Below are 18,796 nucleotides of genomic sequence, written 5' to 3' on the forward strand. Positions count from 1 at the left end.
ATAAATAAATAAAATAAAAAACAGAAAGGTGACAGCGACATTATTTTTTTACACATTACACTTTTTTTTACTCTAGTTTTTCATTGGCGAAACATTTTAATTTTGACCCCCTCTACAAAATAATGTATTGCTTATAAAATATTGATCCACAGCATTTAACATTTTGTTTACAGTGTTTTAACTTTCTAATCATTTATGTTTATCTTTCACCAATTAATTTTTGTTCATGCAAACCAACAGAACAAAAGTTAAATGTTATTTGCTTGGATTTTACATTTATGCATTTGGCAGATGCTTTTATCTGTAATTCCGGGTTCAATACAAGTTAAGCTCAATCAGCAGCATTTGTGGTATAATGTTGATTACCACAAAAATAATTTCAACTCATTTAAAAAAAAAAAAAAAATTCTCAGTTACAGTAAAGCACTTACAGTGGAAGAGAATGGGCCAATCCTGTTTAAACAAACATAAACATTATTCACGTTTACATGATTTTAGTGTGATAAAATCGCTTACTAACCTTATCTGTGTAAATTTATATCCAATATCACAACAATTTTGTAGTCATGACAACATAATGCAGTAAACCCTGTAATCTGATAAGAGTCGTAACCCAGGCAAATTCCTAATTTTATCACACTAAAATAATGTTAACACATAAAATGTTTATGCCATGTGGCTATACTGTGAAACAGTAAGCATTTTGACGTTTATGTACTGGCCCCATTCACTTCCATTGTAAGTGCCTTACTGTAACTGTGATTTTTTTTTTTTTTTTTTTAAATGGACGAGTCAAAATTATGTCTCATGGTAATCAACATTATGCCACAAATGCTGATAATTGAGCTTATCTTATATTGAACCTGGAATATTCCTTTAAGTATCAAAATACTTTGTTGGGCCACTGTGTATGTGCAACAGAACATATTTATCTTTGGTCAAAAACTAATTCATAAAATCATTTTATAAAGCATTGTATAAAACATTTAACAAGATATTTGTGATTTAATGAAAAGACTTTCCAAAGATTTTCCAAATAAGGCAATGCAGTACATACATGTATCAATGCAAATATATTATACAAAATTTGATTCCCTAAAACTACTTACAATTACTTGCGTAAAATGGTCATACTTTTGTGCACTAAGTAATTTTTTTAATGTTTTGCTGGCTGATACTACTTATACTGACACATTTGCGTAGATAACGCTTCATGAAAAAAGCAAATGTTTTCGGTTATCATTGCTATTGTAGAAGTACCCTATTCCCCAAAAGTGTTCAATAATAGGGGGGTTACTAAGATAAAGTGATGAGTAAATTTTTTATTACTTAGTGCACCTTTTATGTTATACATCCTTTTTCTGTAAGCATGCTAAAACAGTAAAACTATAATATTACAACATTTTCATAACAAAAAACAATATTTGAAATTATGATAGCGCAGATGAACTGCTCTTTGTATAAATTAACTCAACATTAAATTAGGGGGAAAAAAAACATTTGGCCCTAAAATAAAACTGCACATATTTTAAAAAACATAAAATGCTCTTGACATTATGACAGCATAAGTTCACCAATATTTACATACACTTACACACACTTCTCATGATGGGCTGTAACACTGAAACTTTGAGACCATAAACACAAAAGTTATGTCAAAACTGTTCTCTAAAAAAGGGATTTTTTTTTTTATAACAATAAAAAAATGACAAAATCATTTAAATACTATTTCTTAAAAACATTTTACATACTAAGAATGTCCATTGTTTTGTACAACACATGATCAAAAAAAAGTAAAAAAAAATAAGTTCTTGTTTTAGTGCCTCTGGAAATATGTAATCCATATGTAATCCAGTCTCTTGTAAGTGCAAGTAAAAGTGATTCATAGTCCAGGCATTATATAAGCGATGTTGTCCAAAGTATTTGACTGCCAAAAACAGAGGTGGGAGAAGAGATGAAATCATTATATGAACAGCAGTATTTAAAAAAAAAAATAATAATAATATATATATATATATATATATATATATATATATAAAAACGGAGATAAAAATGTATATTTTTAACAAAAGTTTAAAAAAATATATAATAATTATATTTAATATAATTAGTATAAACATTTTATAATTTTTATACTTAATAAAAATCTTACTAAACATTTGTATATTTAATAAAAATGTTAATATTGTGACATATTAATAATAATTTTTACAAATCCCAGAGTGATTTTGAGGACACTGCTATACAAAGCCCCTTGAACAAAAAAAATTCAGTGTTTCTCACCAGGACGTTGCGTGGACAGCCGTTGATTTGGGGGACTTGAGCTGTCAAACAGGTTAATGGACCAAGAGCACATAAAATAGAGTCTAAGAGAACAGATAGACTGCCAGATACTGCAACCATCCCCTATAGAGACAAAAAAGACAATTGCTGAGATGCCGTGATTTGTATGATCACCTTCTGGCTGAATAAACTGTAGCCTAAATATTACAATTTGAATGTAAAATCCAAAGTTTCTGCAACAGCATCACATTTGCCCCAAGAATAAATGCTGATAGCTGTTTTAAAGACTATTAAACTGTATTTAGTCCTACATTTGTAAAATTATTACCTTCCAACTAATATTTCACTCAATTATTATCTAATTTCAATTATTATGTGGCAAATAGGTTAAGATGCCACATAGGGGAAGTGACATTTAAGTACAGTAAAATTTACCAGTACGTCAATGTTATACTGCTATTGTGATAGGATGCTTATAGTTAATGTATACGTAATTTTGTCATTGTGTGACGTCTTTTACTATCAGTATATTTTTAAGGGACATCAAAGCCCCTATTTGGATGGAATGGTCCATAAAAAGGGACATTTTTATGACACAAACCTCTGTCTCCTGAAGTCGATGTCCAATCAGAGACAGGGACTCGCCGAGTAGCTGCAGGTGAGCAGCTGCATCAATGGGGTCAATGTCAGGTACCCGCACCGGAGACAACGACATAGCCAGACCCGAGCGACCCTGAGGAGTCAATCCGGCCCCTAAACCAGCAGCTTTACTGGAACCTGGGACACAGATATACAGGAATACTGAACCACTGAAACGATAAAAGACAAAAAGCAGTAATTTGCAAGAAGGGCTATGAATCTTGGGCTCAAGAAAGAACATGCAAGTATACTGTATGAGTGTGTGGGTGAGTGAAAGTTGTGAGAAATAATAGTAAGCAGGGCTCGACAATATGGATTTTTTCTGATGGCCTAGTTGGCCCAGACAACACTGTTTAAAGATTATAATAATAATTTTATATATATATATATTGCAATGCATTAAATGTACCAATATAAGTATTTAGATATTTTCCATTAAATGTTTTTTCAACTCTAAAAAGTAAAACTTTTTTTATTTGATTTTTTTTATCCCCTTTTCTCCCAATTTGCAATGCCCACTTCCCACTACTTAGTAGGTCCTCGTGGTGATGCGGTTACTCACCTCAATCCGGGTGGTGGAAGACAAGTCTCAGTTGCCTCCGCTTCTGAGACCGTCAATCTGCTTATCTTATCACGTGGCTCGTTGTGCATGACACCGCAGAGACTCACAGCATGTGGAGGCTCATGCTACTCTCCGCGATCCACGCACAACTTTCCACGTGCCACACTGAGAGCGAGAACCACTAATCGCGACCACGAGGAGGTTACCCCATGTGCCTCTACCCTCCCTAGCAACCAGGCCAATTTGGTTGCTTAGGAGACCTGGCTGGAGTCACTCAGCACACCCTGGATTCGAACTCATGACTCCAGGGGTGGTAGTCAACGTCAATACATGCTGAGCTACCCAGGCCCCCCCTAAAAATGAAAACTTAACTAAATTGATAAACGCACGTTAGCTGGAAAATGATGGTACATAATGGAAAAAATTATTGACTGATTTGTAATTTTCAACAAATTTTTACTGATGTTTCTAAGGTCACAGGTCATTCTCGCAATTTCAACTAAATTTATAAATGTTAGCCATCTTGATAACCTTTCTGTTTCCATTGTGGCAAGTTAAAATTAGCAGAATTTGCAATAACAATGTTCAACACATCACAGAAAACCTAAGAAAACTCTAATAACTCAGAAACAAAAATACTAAACAGATAAGCATTGGTCTCACCTTTGCTTTTGCTCTCTGATGTTGTTGAGGGCTTTCGTTTGACTGTCATAGCTTCAGCTTTATTTTGTTTGTGCAGGAGATATTGAGCTTTCTGTCTCCAAACCTTCAGCGTGAGAAAGATCAGAAGGATATGCAAAACAGCCACACATTGTAAATCACATTTAAAGGAATAGTTCACCCAAAAACGAAAATTCTCTCATCATTTACTCACCCTCATGCCATCTCCGATGTGTATGACTTTCTTGTGATATGATAGGTGTGGGTGAGAAACAGATCAATATTTAAGTCCTTTTTTACTATAAATTCTCCTCCCTGCCCAGAAGGTGGCGATATGCATGAAGAATGCGAATCGGCAAAAACACAAGAAGAAGAATGTGGGAAAAAGTGAAAGTGGAGATTTATGGTACAAAAGGACTTAAATATTGATCTGTTTCTCACCCAGACTCATCATATCACTTCTGAAGACATGGATTCAACCACTTAAGTCGTGTGGATTACTTTTATGACCTTCAAAGTTCTGGTCACCATTCACTTGCATTGTATGGACCTACAGAGCTGAGATATTCTTCTAAAAATCTTAATTTGTGTTCAGCAGAAGAAAGAAAGTCATACACATCTGGGATGGCATGAGGGTGAGTAAATGATGATGAGAGAATTTTAAATTTTGGGTGAGCTATCCATTTAAGATTGTAACGCATGCTACTCCAGGATGGTCAGGCACATTTATTAACCAAATCATGTTTTATTTGAAATATTTAAGTAAAATGAGAAATGCTGACCAGTTTGTCTTTTTCAGGCAGCTGTTTCCACATCTCTCCAAGTCTCTTACTCAGCTCCCCAAAGACTGTGGCAGAAAAATGGCAAGATTTCCAACCATGTTAAATTAAATTGACCAGCAAGGACAAAAGCACATTACAACCAATCACAGAACAGATGACTGACACAGTGTTTGTGTGGATGACACAGATTGAAACAGCACTCACCTAATCCTGGCTGCTCTGCGTTGATATTCACCCTGTACTCTTTACAAAACACATGATATGCTGTCATGTTCTTCTTCTTCGGCTGATAGCATGCAAAAGAAAACACTACAATTAAAGCTATTAATAAAAACTCAGGGGGCTTCACACATAAAGTCTGCTGTTTGACTTTATACTAGTAGCTCAAATACATGAAAGTTTAATTGCCCAATACATATTATAAAATGGACCATTCTGAGCCTAAATTCCGATTGGATGAGTTGTATTCGAAGCCGTTGTAAAATTCCAATAAACGCACACCTGTGACCACACGTTCTATACTAAAGGAATATTCCGGGTTCAATACAAGTTAAGCTTAATCGACAGCATTTGTAGCATTCATCCCTCCTTTTCTTGAAAAGAAAAGTAGAAATTGAGGTTACGTTGAGGTACTTACAATGGAAGTGAATGGGGCCAACTTTTGGAGGGTTTAAAGGCAGAAATGTAAAGCTTAAAATGTTATAAAAGCACTTATATGAATTCTTCTGTTAAAACTTGGGTATTATTTGAGCTGTAAAGTTGTTTAAATCGTAATTTTACAGTCATTTTAGGGTTGGTTGACAGTGCATCGTCATGGCAACGAAGTTTTAAAATTGTATATAACTTTACACACAAAAGGTTAGAAAGCAATATAATATTATCACACTAAATTCATGTTAACACGCATATTGTTTACGTCTTGTGGCTATACTTTTGAAACAGTGAGTATTTTAATGTTTACAGATTGGCCCCATTCACTTCCATTGTAAGTGCTTTACTGAAACTTCAATTTTTGCTTTTTTTTTTTTTTTTTAAACAAAAGGGACGAGTCGAAATCATATTTTGTGGTAATCAACATTATGCCACAAATGCTGTTGATTGTGCTTAAATTGTATTGAATCCGGAATATTCCTTTTACGCACCGTATAAAGTTGATACGTTGCTAGGAAACTATAAAAGGTCTGCAGGTAGGCTATGAAGTATATTACTTGACAGAAGAATTGTTTATTCATGTATATAATTTAATGAGCATAGGTGTATTTTATTATAATTCTGCTGTCACCGCTTTATAAAAGTTATAACATACTAAGCAACACAACCCTAAGTAGAAAATACTATGGGAATCTTACCTTGTCCTTGTCATGTTTCTCTCTGTCCTTTTCTTCTTTCTTCTTTTCACTCATCAGTGCAATGTTTTGATGGTGATGGGAAGACGTGGGTGGAGTCATAACATACATCCCACCAGAAGAACTGTGATTGGATGAGTTGTGAGAATGGGAGTGGCTTCTAGACAGATCCCCTGATTAACAGACAGAGATTCAATTAACAACCCAACTACAATACAATGAATTAAAGGGATAGTTCACCCACAAATGAAAATCCTGTCATCATTTCCTCATCTTCATGTCGTTTCCAAACCATAAAGTAAAGTAGGTGTCTCTCGCTCACCTGGACAGCTTTTCTTCCCACTGCTTCCACTTTTACTGTGTTTCTTCTCTCTTGATCCTTTCTCTCGGTCTCGGTCTCTCTCTCTGTCTTTATCTTTTTTCTTTTTACTCTTCTTGCTCTTTTTCTTCTTTTTTGAGAGATGTGTGTAGGAGTCGTCGATCACCAGCTCGCCGGCCTCTAGTTCTCCTCCTGTCGATGAGCTGTCTCCTCCCATACCTCCAAATGAGCTACCGTAATGACCTGACACATGCAAACACACATTTAACATCACAATAAAGACCTGTTAACAACAGCTCACATGTGACTAAATGACAAAAACAAAAATACAACATTCATGCACCAGATATATTAATTGATTCGAATGCGAAATTTTCATAATTCTCTGACAATAGTTAAAAAATCATACTAACCCTAACCCTAAGTATTAAACTTTGGTGTGCACTGGAAACAGTTTCATCTTTTTCGTAGATGAAAAAATTCCAGTGAAAACAAAACAAGAAAATTAGGGCACTTTTTTTGCACGTTTGTTTGGAGTGTATGGCCAAATATACGCAAATCAGGTCTGGTTTTGGCATCGTATGGATACGATGAGCATCATTCCTGCATGTAGTAAAAGTTCTCACTCACCCACGACCTCCACTTCCTTCCCAACTACAGGCAACGGCTCTCGGCTGAGCTGCTTTTTCTTTGGAGGCTTAGACATCATTTGATCTTTCTCCTTCTCCTTCTTCATCCCTCCTTTCTTCGAGTTGGACGATGAATGATGCCCCACGACACCCGAGGAAGAAGAAGAAGAATGGATTGGAAATGAGAATCCCTCATTTGTCCCGACACCTTCGTTCTTCTCCTTTGAAGACAGAATGAGCTTCATCTTCAGTCCATCAGCTTCACGGAGCGTCAGTGGTTCCCCTTTCCCTGCTCCTCCGCGGAACAGCAATGACTTTGAGGAAGAGGAATGCTTCTTAGATGAAGAAGGACCGGGCGAACGTGAGTGGGAGGAGTGGTTGCTCTTGGAGCCGCCCTCCTGCTTGCGGTCTTTGGAGGAGGAGTGTGAGGAGGGGTGGAGAGGGTAGGAGGGTTTTTTAAGGAGGTGAGGTCCGGGGTCGGAGCCTGTGGCCAGCGGGGAGGTGATGGCCTCCAGGAGGCCCATGGCCGTGTTAGTGGTGTGGGATGGGTGAGAGGAGGATGAGGAGGACAAGGAGGGTGAGCGATCTGAGGATTTGCACTTTTTCTTGTGTGGCGGCTGACCAGAACTTTGATGATCTGTTGGAAAATGAGAGTTAAGAAACTAGTGTAAATCCAAAGCAAACTCGGAATAATTAAAAGTGGCATTTACAGGTTTTCAGAGTAGAAAAAGGGGCATTTTTTAGACTGTTCAATCCTTAGTGACAGGGTTCCCACCCTTTCTGACCAACAAATGTCCATGACTTTTTCAAGCTTTTGTGATTACTCGATCATTTTGATTCGGTTAGGAGGTTCACTACATTTTGAACAGCGATAACGCAATCTCTAAAACAAGGCAAAACTCTTCCTCACCTCTGTGGTAGTAGTCATCACTCAAGTGCTTCTTTTTTTTCTTGTGAGAATCTCCCCCTAACAAGAAAAGGTCAGAGTCCTACAAACGACAACAGTGCATAATGAAACAGGTTTAATATTTCCATTAAAGATAATGTCAGTGAACCACAAATCCACATACAGTAACTGAACTAGAACAACAACTACGGTAGCAAGAGTCAATGACATGTGGACTCAGAGGGAAAGATACAGGTCCAAATCCTTCTCAGACCAGCTGTCATCTCTACCTAGGTAACGAAACATCAAGTTGCATGTGTATTAATATCGTTAGTGTGTATTAACAGACATTGGTTTTATTACCATTAATTAATAGCTTCGCGGCTCTTTTGGATGCAGATATTATTACAGGGCTCAATGGCATGGTGATCAATACTGCATTTTATGCCTTGCACATTTAAATATGTCACCAAAGTAATGTTAACTATAGCTGGCTAACATGTTTTGGAAGCAACGGATAGAATGAGTTGAAAGTTATAAACAAATAAGTAATCACAGTGTATGCCCGACTGGGCCAGCAAAAAGCAAATATACATATTGTTATAATTTGAATATTGTTAACTTCTTGTTAAAATGCTGCAACTTGACGTTACCTTACCTACCTCCCTGCTGTTACCTTGTGTTGTTTCTTGGAGGTTTTGCGCACCTGCGCTGCAATTTCTTCTTCCTCTCTCAACAGATCTTTATATGAGCGTCTCTTTTCTCTCTGGCTGCGACCCGCAACAAGCCCAACCTCTCCTTCCATCTCTGACATCTCTGAGAACAGAAACCATGTTTCACAGTATGTCTGTTTAAATGGATTAATGTGCTTTTATGTAACAATCCTTACCCATCATTCCTTTCTTCTTTATCTCCTCAAATGCCATGATCCGTCCTGGTTGTTCAGGTGGGATTGGTCAGTCTGGTTATTCTATTATGCAAGAACAGATTCAAGACATCAGCAAGTTCAGTCAAACACCAATGATCCTGAATAAAAAAATCAAAACAAACTATTTACAAAACCCTTTCCTGCTTAGATAAATAACCGTACTAGTTATCTGTACTACTTTATTTCAACCAAGATGTTTTTTTTTTTTTTTGCATGGAATTTGATTTATTATAAATATAGTATCTCATGTTTGCTCTCTTTTGTTTTTGCCACTTCAGGTTTTTACTTGCTTTGTGTCCTTATCTAACATTTGTGGTCACTACATAATTCCCATATTTCCATTTGCGTTAACTTATTTCAGTTATGATGACTTTGCTATTATTCACATTTTAAAATAATAGCAAAGTCATCATAACTGAAATAAGTTAACGCAAATGGAAATATGGGAATTATGTAGTGATTCCCATATGTAGTGCTAAACCTCTGTATGCATATGTTTGTTTCCATGCCATTGTCATAAAGCTGCTTAAAGGAACAGTTCACTCACCCTCATGCCATCCCAGATGTGTATGACTTTCTTTCTCCTGCTAAACACAAAATAAGATTTTTAGAAGAATATTTCAGCTCTGTAGGTCCATACAATGCAAGTGAATGGTGACCAGAACTTTGAAGGTCCAAAAAGCACAAAGGCAGCATAAAAGTAATTAATTTTACTCCAGTGGTTTCATCCATCTATATGATATGTGTGGGTGAGAAACAGATCAATATTTAAGTCCTTTTTTACTATAAATTCTCCTCCCTGCCCAGTAGGGGGCGTATGCATGAAGAACGTGAATCGCCAGAAACAAAAGAAGAAGAATGTACACGTGAAAGTGGAGATTCATAGTAGAAAAAGGACTTAAATATTGATCTGTTTCTCACCCACGCCTATTATATCACTTCTGAAGATATGGATTTAACCCCTGGAGACTTATGATTAATTTTATGTTGCTTTTATGTGCCTTTTGGACCTTCAAAGTTCTGGCCACCATTCACTTGCATTGTATGGACCTACAGAACTGAGATTTTCTTCTAAAAATCTTAATTTGTGTTCAGCAGAAGAAAGACATACACATCTGCGATGCCATCAGGGTGAGTAAATGATGAGGATTTTCATTTTTGGGTGAACTATCCCTTTAAAGCTCTATACAAATAAAAGTTTAATTTCATTTTATTACCATATAATCAGAATCTTACTATCCAAAAGGTGCAAAATCAATGGAGCCAACATTATTAGAAAATGCAAGTGTCTGATTTGGCTTTTTTCCCCTTGCAATGGTCACATTTAAGGTTATTAAAGCATCTGTAAAGTTGCTTTGGTACGCAATATATTGCGCAAAGCTCTATACAAATACATTATGACTTTAAATTTCTTGGCATATAATAAGAATTTTAACATGCAAAAGCAATGGAACCAAGAAAATGTCTCATTCAAATTTTTTCCACGCAATCGTCACATTTAGGCTTATTAAGGCACTCTTATTTGCAAAGCTGCTTTTGAAACAATGTATTGTGGAAAGTGCTATCTACAAAACAAATAGGATTTCATTTTTATTGCTGTATAATCCAAACCTTGACATGTAAATGGAACAACCAACAGAACCAAAATGATTAGAAAATGCAAGTGTCATCTCATCTGGCTTTTACGTTCCAATTCATAATTGTTTCTTCTTGTTGAAACACTGTTGCATGCAAAAGTGTGAAATAACTTTGAAGATATGCATGCATCTGGATGCACACACACGCGCGCTAGTGACAGATCAGGAGGACAGAAGCTGTAGGAAGACATTGCAACTTTATTCATGACTCCAATGGCTGCCAGATATTTCCTGTAATACCAACGAAATTAATGAGGAGATCTGCCTCAAAACTCATTATTGACCATTTCCCGCCCACTTTCGAAAAGATGCACACAATCACACCCCCTTCCATTCGCTTCTTCGGGATCCAGCGCTCTTCCTTGTCTGAACTCGAGTGGGATTCGAGCAGCTGCGGACGTGCCGCGCGCCTTTAGCGGATAGCAGAGCGCGCGCAGACCCGCGGCTTCCGTGCAAATAGGCCGGTATCGGGTGACAACTCAATAAACGGGGCATTCCTACCATGCAATTTTCCAGATTTTTAAAGTACTGCAGGAATGGCACAGAATGCATGCTTATTATGTGCAGACAATGGTAATTTTAAGCAAAAATCAGCGAAAGATTACCTTGTGTTGTATGTGGGTTTAGTTTGCGCGCGACGCCATCTTTGATCGGAGCCAACAACAAAAACAGCCAGAGATGGGGAGGAGGGACTTTGAGACCAAAGAGTGTATCACAACAATGAAAGGCCCCATTTTTGCTCCACAAAAATGACTATTTAAGTATAAATAATTGACATTTAACCTATAGACGTGGTATGGAAATGCACATTTCATATTTTGCTTTATGTGCAGTGCAAAGTGGAGTCCTCATACAATCTTGGCATTATGTAATTTATTAGGCCAACATTTGGTCACTTACAAAAAATAAAAAATAAAAAATGTACTTACAGTAAACATTGACATAATAGGCTACAATAAAAGGCATAACAGAATGAGCATTCTTCCAGGAACAAAACTAAAATGTGAAGGCAATTAATAATTTTCACATTGACAAAAATGGATTTAAATAACCAAAAATTCTATCACAGAGTATGTATGTAGGCATGTTATATATAAATATTTTTTTCTGTTTTCCTAACAAAACCCTCATCTTCCTCAAATTTCTCCAGACTGGCTAATCTTTTCTTCCATTTGTCTCTACCGGCTTCCCATATTCTGCATCTGAATACTGAGCGATGTGAAACTGGCCAGCAAGTCTGTCACTTCGTCAACCTGCAAAACACATGAAAAAATAATAAAGTGATTCAAAACCAAAATTAAAGACCTAGAATCCTACTTTAAACCGATAAGACTATAGATCAATGCACTTCCCCCAAAAGACAACCCTAGATTTATAAAAACAACAAAGGAGTATATTCGCCTGTGAGTCTTGCATGTGTTATATCTAGTCTGGTTTGGGTACACGTGTGTATTACCTGTTCTCTGGTGCGGGTGTTCTGTAGTTGGTTTGAGATGTGCTCCAGTTTCTCTCTCTCTTCACTCTGTCCCATTATATTCAGATATTCCCGCAGCATTTGAATAATCTACAAACATATCCATAGGTTGTAACAACAATAGGGGGTTTATTTTCAATGTTAAAATCACAGGCTGGGTATTGATTCAGATTTCCCAATTCAATTCGCAAGCTATTGTATCGATTCTGATTTCAATTTGATTCTGATTCATCCAGGTTTATTTCAGTTATGTCCATTTTGCTTCCATATGAACCTTATTATCTCTCGGCTAATGCTGTTAATTATACAGTGAACCTTCTTACTTGGTACATTATGAAAATATTAATTTTATAAATGTCATTTGATCAATTTTTCATCATTTTGGTCACATTTTAGTTTTTTAAAAATGTACAAATTCCAAATATACATATTAATATGATGTCTTGAAATTGCATATATACAGTGGCAAGAAAAAGTATGTGAATTAGCTGGTTTTCTGCATTAATTGGTCATAAAATGTGATCTCATCTTTATTAAAATCACAAGTACAGACAAACACAATGTGCTCAAGCTAACAACACACAAAACAAATCTATTCTTAGATGTCTTTATTGAGCACATCCCATTAAACATTCACAGTGCTGTGGAAAAAGTAACTGAACCCTTGGATTTAATAACTGGTCGATCCTCCTTTTGCAGCAACAACCTCAGCCAAGCGCTTCCGGTAGCTGCGGATTAGACCTGCACAACGTTCCGAAGGAATTTTGGACCATTCTTCCTGGTTTACTTGCATTGTAAAAGATCGATCTTGTTATTTAAGAATCAATATCGAGATCATTCAAACGAAGATTGCTATTCATCGTAAAATCTATATTTTTACCCAGTCCTATTAATACTTTCTCCTTTACCAGCTTTATATTCAGAGAAATCTATAAGTGAGACATTTGTAGGTTGATTCCCCTGAAAAATGTAAACACTGTGGCTCAAAATATTGCTGTTTGTTTGAGCAGTCCAACATGTCAACTTCTGTCTTAACCAATGGCGTGAGTTTGGGGCGGGACTATCTGTTCTGGAAACTTGTTTGAAAACAATCATTATTTTTGCAATTTCATTAAGGCGGCAAAATTACACACTTCACTTTTAAAGACGCACAGTACCTACATGCTATACTGTACATTTGTGACTGTGAAACAAGTTGAAATTTAATAGAGACTTTTAGTTTATTCATCAATGTTGAGGCCACATGCGCAAAATCTACACCTTTGGTAACATTAAGGCATTTGTTAATCACCTGTTTGACCTCTCCTCTGAGGGTTTCCAGGCTACGCATGTCTCCCTCTTGTAAAATGTTGAGCTTTGAGCGGGCAAGATGCAGAGGGGTTCTACCCGCACGGTCCAATGCATCAACTCGAGCACCTAACAGGACGACATTTATAACATTATAAATTAATAAAGAGGATTTTGGAAGGGGTAGACAGAGTTCCAAATTTAAATAAGAATAAAAAATAGTGAACAAATACGATATGTCTATAATTCAGTTTATGGTTTTAAAATCTACTTCTACTTTTTATTCTTACCTCCTCGCAGTAAGGTTGTGATGACAGGCACATGGTTGGTACAGGCAGCTGTAGAACAGTAGTTAGTTAGTAGTCATTTAGCATTGTACAATACACTTCAATCTGGGGTTAAAGTGCCTTGCTCAAAGGCACAATGTCAACGGTCCTTTACCTTGTGGAACTCCAACCAGCAAACTACTGATTACTAGACCTTAGTAGGAGTGGGAAATATGACTAAAATCTTATCACAATATGAATAATTTTACATCACGATAATGATATACACTCACTAAGTACTTTATAAGGAACACTATGGTTCTAATAAAGTGCCCGACGTGGTCTTCTGCCATTGTAGCCGATCCGCCTGAAGGTTTGACATGTTGTGCATTCTGAGATGCTATTCTGCTCACTGCAATTGTACAGAGTGGTTATCTGAGTTACCATAGTGTTTCTGTCAGCTCAAACCAGTCAGACCATTCTCCATTGACCTCTCTCATCAACAAGGCATTAGCATCTGCAGAACTGCCGCTCACTGGATGTTTTTTGGTTTTGGCACCATTCTGAGTAAATTCTAGAGACTGTTGTGCATGAAAATCCCAGGAGATCAGCAGTTACAGAAATACTCAACCAGCCCATCTGACACCAACAATCATCCATGCGATTATCTAATCAGCCAATCATGTGGCAGCAATGCAGTGCATAAAATCATGCAGATACGGGTCAGGAGCTTCAGTTAATGTTCACATGAACCATCAAGAATGGGGAAAAAATGTGATCTCAGTGATTTGGACCATGGCATGATTGTTGGTGTCAGACAGGCTGGTTTGAGTATTTCTGTAACTGCTGATCTCCTGGGATTTCCACACACAACGGTCTCTAGAATTTACTCCGAATGGTGCCAAAAACAAACATCCAGTGAGCGGCAGTTCTGCGGATAGAAATGCCTTGTTGATGAGAGAGATCAACAGAGAATGACCAGACTGGTTCGAACTGACAAAGTCTACAGTAACTCAGATAACCGCTCTGTACAATTGTGGTGAGAAGAATAACATCTCAGAATGCTATTCTGAGATGCGGGTTGGCGCTGTTTTGGCGGCACGAGGGGGGCCAACACAATAATAGGCAGGTGGTTTTAATGTTGTGGCTGATGGATGTGTGTGTGTGTGTGTGTGTGTGTATATATATATATATATAACGCTCAACCTGGTTTTAAATCAGCCTTACCATAATGCTAAATTTCATATTGTCACATTTCAGTCTGATGTTGTTGACTAGTATTATTATTATAAAACTTTCCTCAAGAAACTCAACATCTTCTTGAAGCAATGCAACAAAGAAAAGAATACATCAGTAAAAAAATATCTTAATGAAAATAAACACTTATAGGCTCTTTATTTTTTTTCACTTTACTAAAATTCTTTTAGTCATCTCTACAGAGAATATACAATATAAATATCTGAAGGCGAACATGGCTGTTTCTTTCGTAATATCAAACATTATTCTAACAGAATTTTAGTAAAGGTGATGATGTGTGGTTTAAAAACCCTTTATTTTGATACAGTGTTTTAGTTGTTTTCCTCATCATTGGTGGTTAGAATGTTGGACTGTCTAGCCGTTTGAGATGTTCAACTTCCTCCGTAGCGCTTTAAGCGAAAAAAATAAACTCAAATTCAAATGGGTCACGTAAGTTTTGTGGTCTGTGCCGCAATATAGGGAGATGCTAGGTTGAGTCCTGCTCTCTCTGGAGCACAAATATCGGGAAGCCTGCTGGACTCTCACAACACTCAGATGCACGTGTCAGAGGAGAAGCATATGTAGTGCTTATGAAGCACCGAACACAAGAAGAATTTCATTGAAATTCTCAATGCCGGAAAAACCCTGTCAATATCTCTTCAGGTCTCACGTGAAGCCCTGCCCACTTATAAATGCACACAATCACATGAATACTTTCATATATCACAATATATATATCTCGTCATATCACTTATCCCTAGGCCTTAGCATTACCTAATATATCGTACCTAATAATTCAAATCATAATAAACTTAAAGCTTATAAAATAGAATTATGCATAATGAGTTAAATTAACATGTAGGTGGTTTGCTTTCAAGATTGAATTACCAGCATGTACTATCAGTGAATACCACAATGTGTCACATTTCCTATATGATGAAATAATTCAAGTGACAGCTTTATTTTACAGAGACAGCTTTTTCATATGTATACTTTGATTATTCAGGGCCTCCAGGCTTAACATGACTAAACACACGGCAAATTTAATGAATGCACATTTTTACCCAGATGCAGTGGCGTGTTTCCAAGGCTGTCTCTCTGGTTTGGGTCAGCACCATAACTCAGCAACAACTGAACTAGATTGTTATAAGTGCAGAGAGAAAGAGAAACACAAAGTGGAAGATGTTTAAACAAATAATCCACTAAAACATTGCAATAAGTTGAACTACAATGTAGCCTAACATTAGCTGCACTAAGGCTATGTCCACATTAATCACGATATATTTGAAAATGGTGTTTTTGAAACACACTCCGTCCACACTGTCATTTTAAAACGTTTTCCAAAAGTTGTTTGTCCACACCGAAGCTAATGAAAATGCTTAAATGTAGAGGGAAAAAAAAAAAAACATTTCCATGTACAGTCTGAAATGCAATTGTCCTCTGGTTCAGCCGCCGGACAGCAATTCTGAGTAATCTTCCCGTCGCCTTTGAAGGAATGCAATGTGAAGGTTGTACAAAGTAACATTTATCTTTAACAATGCTATCAAAGTAAACAGCAGTCACAATAACGCCGCAACAACATGGACCGCCATGTCGATTGTTTTGGGTTGAATTGATCACATGACTGCGTCACATGACAACAAATACGTCATCTTTTTCGAATATCTCCGTTTCCCCAGTTCACACTACAATGCGAAGACAGCGTTTTCAAATTTAACCACTTGGGAGAGCGTTTTCGAAACGCTCCGTCTCCGTCCACATTAAAGCGGATATATTTGAAAATGGTGTTTTCGTTTTCGAAGCGCCCTCCGGCCACACTCCCTTTTTCTAAGCATTTTCCAAAAGTTTCTCATCCACACTGAAATGTCTGAAAACGCTTAAATCCCCTTATGGCGCATGCGAAATCGCTGTTTCGTGTAGGGTCTGAAACGCAATTGTCCTCGTGTTTCGCCGCCGGATAGCAATTCTGAGTAAACATCCCATCACCTTTGAAGGAATGTCTTTAACGTCGCTATCAAAGTGCACAACAACGCCGCTACAACATGGGCTGCCATCTTGATTGTTTATGGTTGAATGGATCACATGACAACAAACATGTCATCGTTTTCAAATGTCTTCGTAATAATGCGAAGATCTACTTGTTTTTGAAAAGTTCCGTTTTCGTTGGACAAAAACGCCGTCTCGTACGGCCAAACCGTAGCCCTCCACGAAAACGTATTAAGTGTGGACGTGGCCTAAAAGCCACTATGAAAAACATGAAACAGCATTCACAACCCTTTTTACTCAAGTAATATGACGTAAATCTGAGTGAAACTGCGTTTTCAACGAGAAAAAAATGTGGGGCGAGATTTGATTGGATCATGAAAGTTGCATTATAGGGTCCATTTGATTTCATGTTGACTTTAATGTTAAATAACTGCATTTGTGGCTTACCGATGCTTTCATTGCCATTACAGGAAGAGAAGTGTAGGGCCGTCCTGCCCTTGTCATCAGCTGCACATGGATCAATATCATCTTCCAGCAACCTACGAACTAGAAGGAAAAAAGTGAAAGGATTGGAACTTCACTGTAGACCAGATCCTAGTATCCAATTTGACTGCTTTTACAGTATTGATAATTCTCACCTGTGTCAATATCATTGCAGTTTGCTGCTTCTCTGAGCCTCTTCACAGCTTTTGAGAGAGAGAGAAAAATTACAATTTGGTTAACAGGGCCAGTCCAACTATATTCAATTACTTAACTTCTCTTGCTTTAATTTTTTACAATGTTGTATTAAAATGTGTGATTTTAAAATATGCACGAACCTACCATACAGGTCTTTTCCAATGGGCCCCATGTTCCTCCGGGCTCTTCCCATCCGCCTCACCCAACTCGCTGTGATCTTGCCCGGTGAGCTCCGTCCCGCCTGCAGCGGCTCACCGGGCTGCCATAACAAGTGCAGGTACCGGAGATCCGTGTCCGCATCCGGCGGGGTTCGGTTCAGTCTCAGCGCGCTCAGCGTGTCCAGACGAGAGATACTGAACCCGACCGCACCTGCAGCCGCCTCCATCGGCGTCGCATCCTCCCTTTTCTCGATGTCCCTCACAGGTCCGCTCGTTACCGTGTATTCGCCCTCCAAACTGGACCGCTCGCCATCCGAAGCTGCTGCAACAACCAGTGGGCTCGACCCGTCCATGTTCCTGGGCGTTAACAGATAAATGTCAGCATGTAAATGTCAGTAGCACCCACAGGTTTACGAGTAATGTAAATATTCTACCGCAGCATTTTCACACAAGTCAGGACAGCATTTTTTGACCACGGTTTTAAATAAAGTTGCTCTGTTGTCCATTGCTATTTAATATTATAATGTTGATGATTCGTTCCGTGTTATGATTAGCAGTGAACTGTGCTCCTGTTTGAGCCAAAATGTCGCTGTTTCCATGTTTTGCGCTTGTTTTCAGTAAAACACATTAGCATTGCTCGGTCTGAATTCATGGTGGCCAATGTAGCCAATCAAAATCGATGTTGTCAAAGCTCATTCGTCCAATCAGAGGACGTATGGTGGTAGTAAAATAAATACGTAAGAATTTTTTTAGAAAAGGCGATTTCACACTAAAAAGGCTTTTTTTATTTATTTATTTTTTTTAGCTTATGAAAACAAAGGTCTAGCGACAATAAATATATTGTTAACCTCTTTATTTAATTTTTTTAGCAAATGTAATCAGCAAATATTCACTATCCACTTTCCTTTTAGAGTTTGAAAGAGTTTTTGTATTGTGTTATTTAACACTATTTATAACAAAAAGATAAGGATCTTGCTACATTTACAATAAAAAATTGCCCACTTTTTCTCGTTGAGTTTGAAAATATTTATCAATCTTCC

General features: G+C 37.4%; 2 protein-coding genes across 6 annotated transcripts; both read right to left on the minus strand.

The window, feature by feature from the left end:
* Positions 1–985: 985 nt before the first annotated feature.
* LOC127452062 (HMG box-containing protein 4-like) lies at positions 986–11,407 on the minus strand. Of its 5 annotated transcripts, none has more exons than XM_051717228.1 (13): positions 11,277–11,407; positions 8,996–9,076; positions 8,813–8,922; positions 8,131–8,209; positions 7,222–7,857; positions 6,595–6,834; positions 6,276–6,445; positions 5,131–5,212; positions 4,927–4,991; positions 4,148–4,250; positions 2,885–3,060; positions 2,284–2,406; positions 986–1,927 (listed from the first exon to the last, which is right to left on the minus strand). In XM_051717228.1, the coding sequence occupies exons 2-13, from the start codon at positions 9,030–9,032 to the stop codon at positions 1,883–1,885; spliced, it is 1,866 nt and encodes a 621-aa protein (XP_051573188.1). In that variant the 5' UTR covers positions 9,033–9,076; positions 11,277–11,407; the 3' UTR covers positions 986–1,882. The 5 variants fall into 5 exon arrangements, with proteins under 5 accessions (XP_051573188.1, XP_051573186.1, XP_051573187.1 ...); XM_051717226.1 differs by having other exon boundaries at positions 8,783–8,922; XM_051717227.1 differs by having other exon boundaries at positions 8,783–8,922; positions 8,996–9,132.
* Positions 11,408–11,529: 122 nt separating this feature from the next.
* Positions 11,530–18,409, minus strand: LOC127452071 (ankyrin repeat domain-containing protein 54-like). Its single transcript, XM_051717246.1, has 8 exons — positions 17,743–18,409; positions 17,559–17,606; positions 17,368–17,466; positions 15,999–16,070; positions 13,723–13,770; positions 13,437–13,561; positions 12,128–12,235; positions 11,530–11,924 (listed from the first exon to the last, which is right to left on the minus strand). Exons 1-8 carry the CDS (start codon positions 18,107–18,109, stop codon positions 11,850–11,852), a joined length of 942 nt encoding a protein of 313 aa, XP_051573206.1. The 5' UTR covers positions 18,110–18,409; the 3' UTR covers positions 11,530–11,849.
* Positions 18,410–18,796: the final 387 nt, after the last annotated feature.

Source organism: Myxocyprinus asiaticus, chromosome 14 (assembly GCF_019703515.2).
Source record: "Myxocyprinus asiaticus isolate MX2 ecotype Aquarium Trade chromosome 14, UBuf_Myxa_2, whole genome shotgun sequence".
NCBI lineage: Eukaryota > Metazoa > Chordata > Actinopteri > Cypriniformes > Catostomidae > Myxocyprinus > Myxocyprinus asiaticus.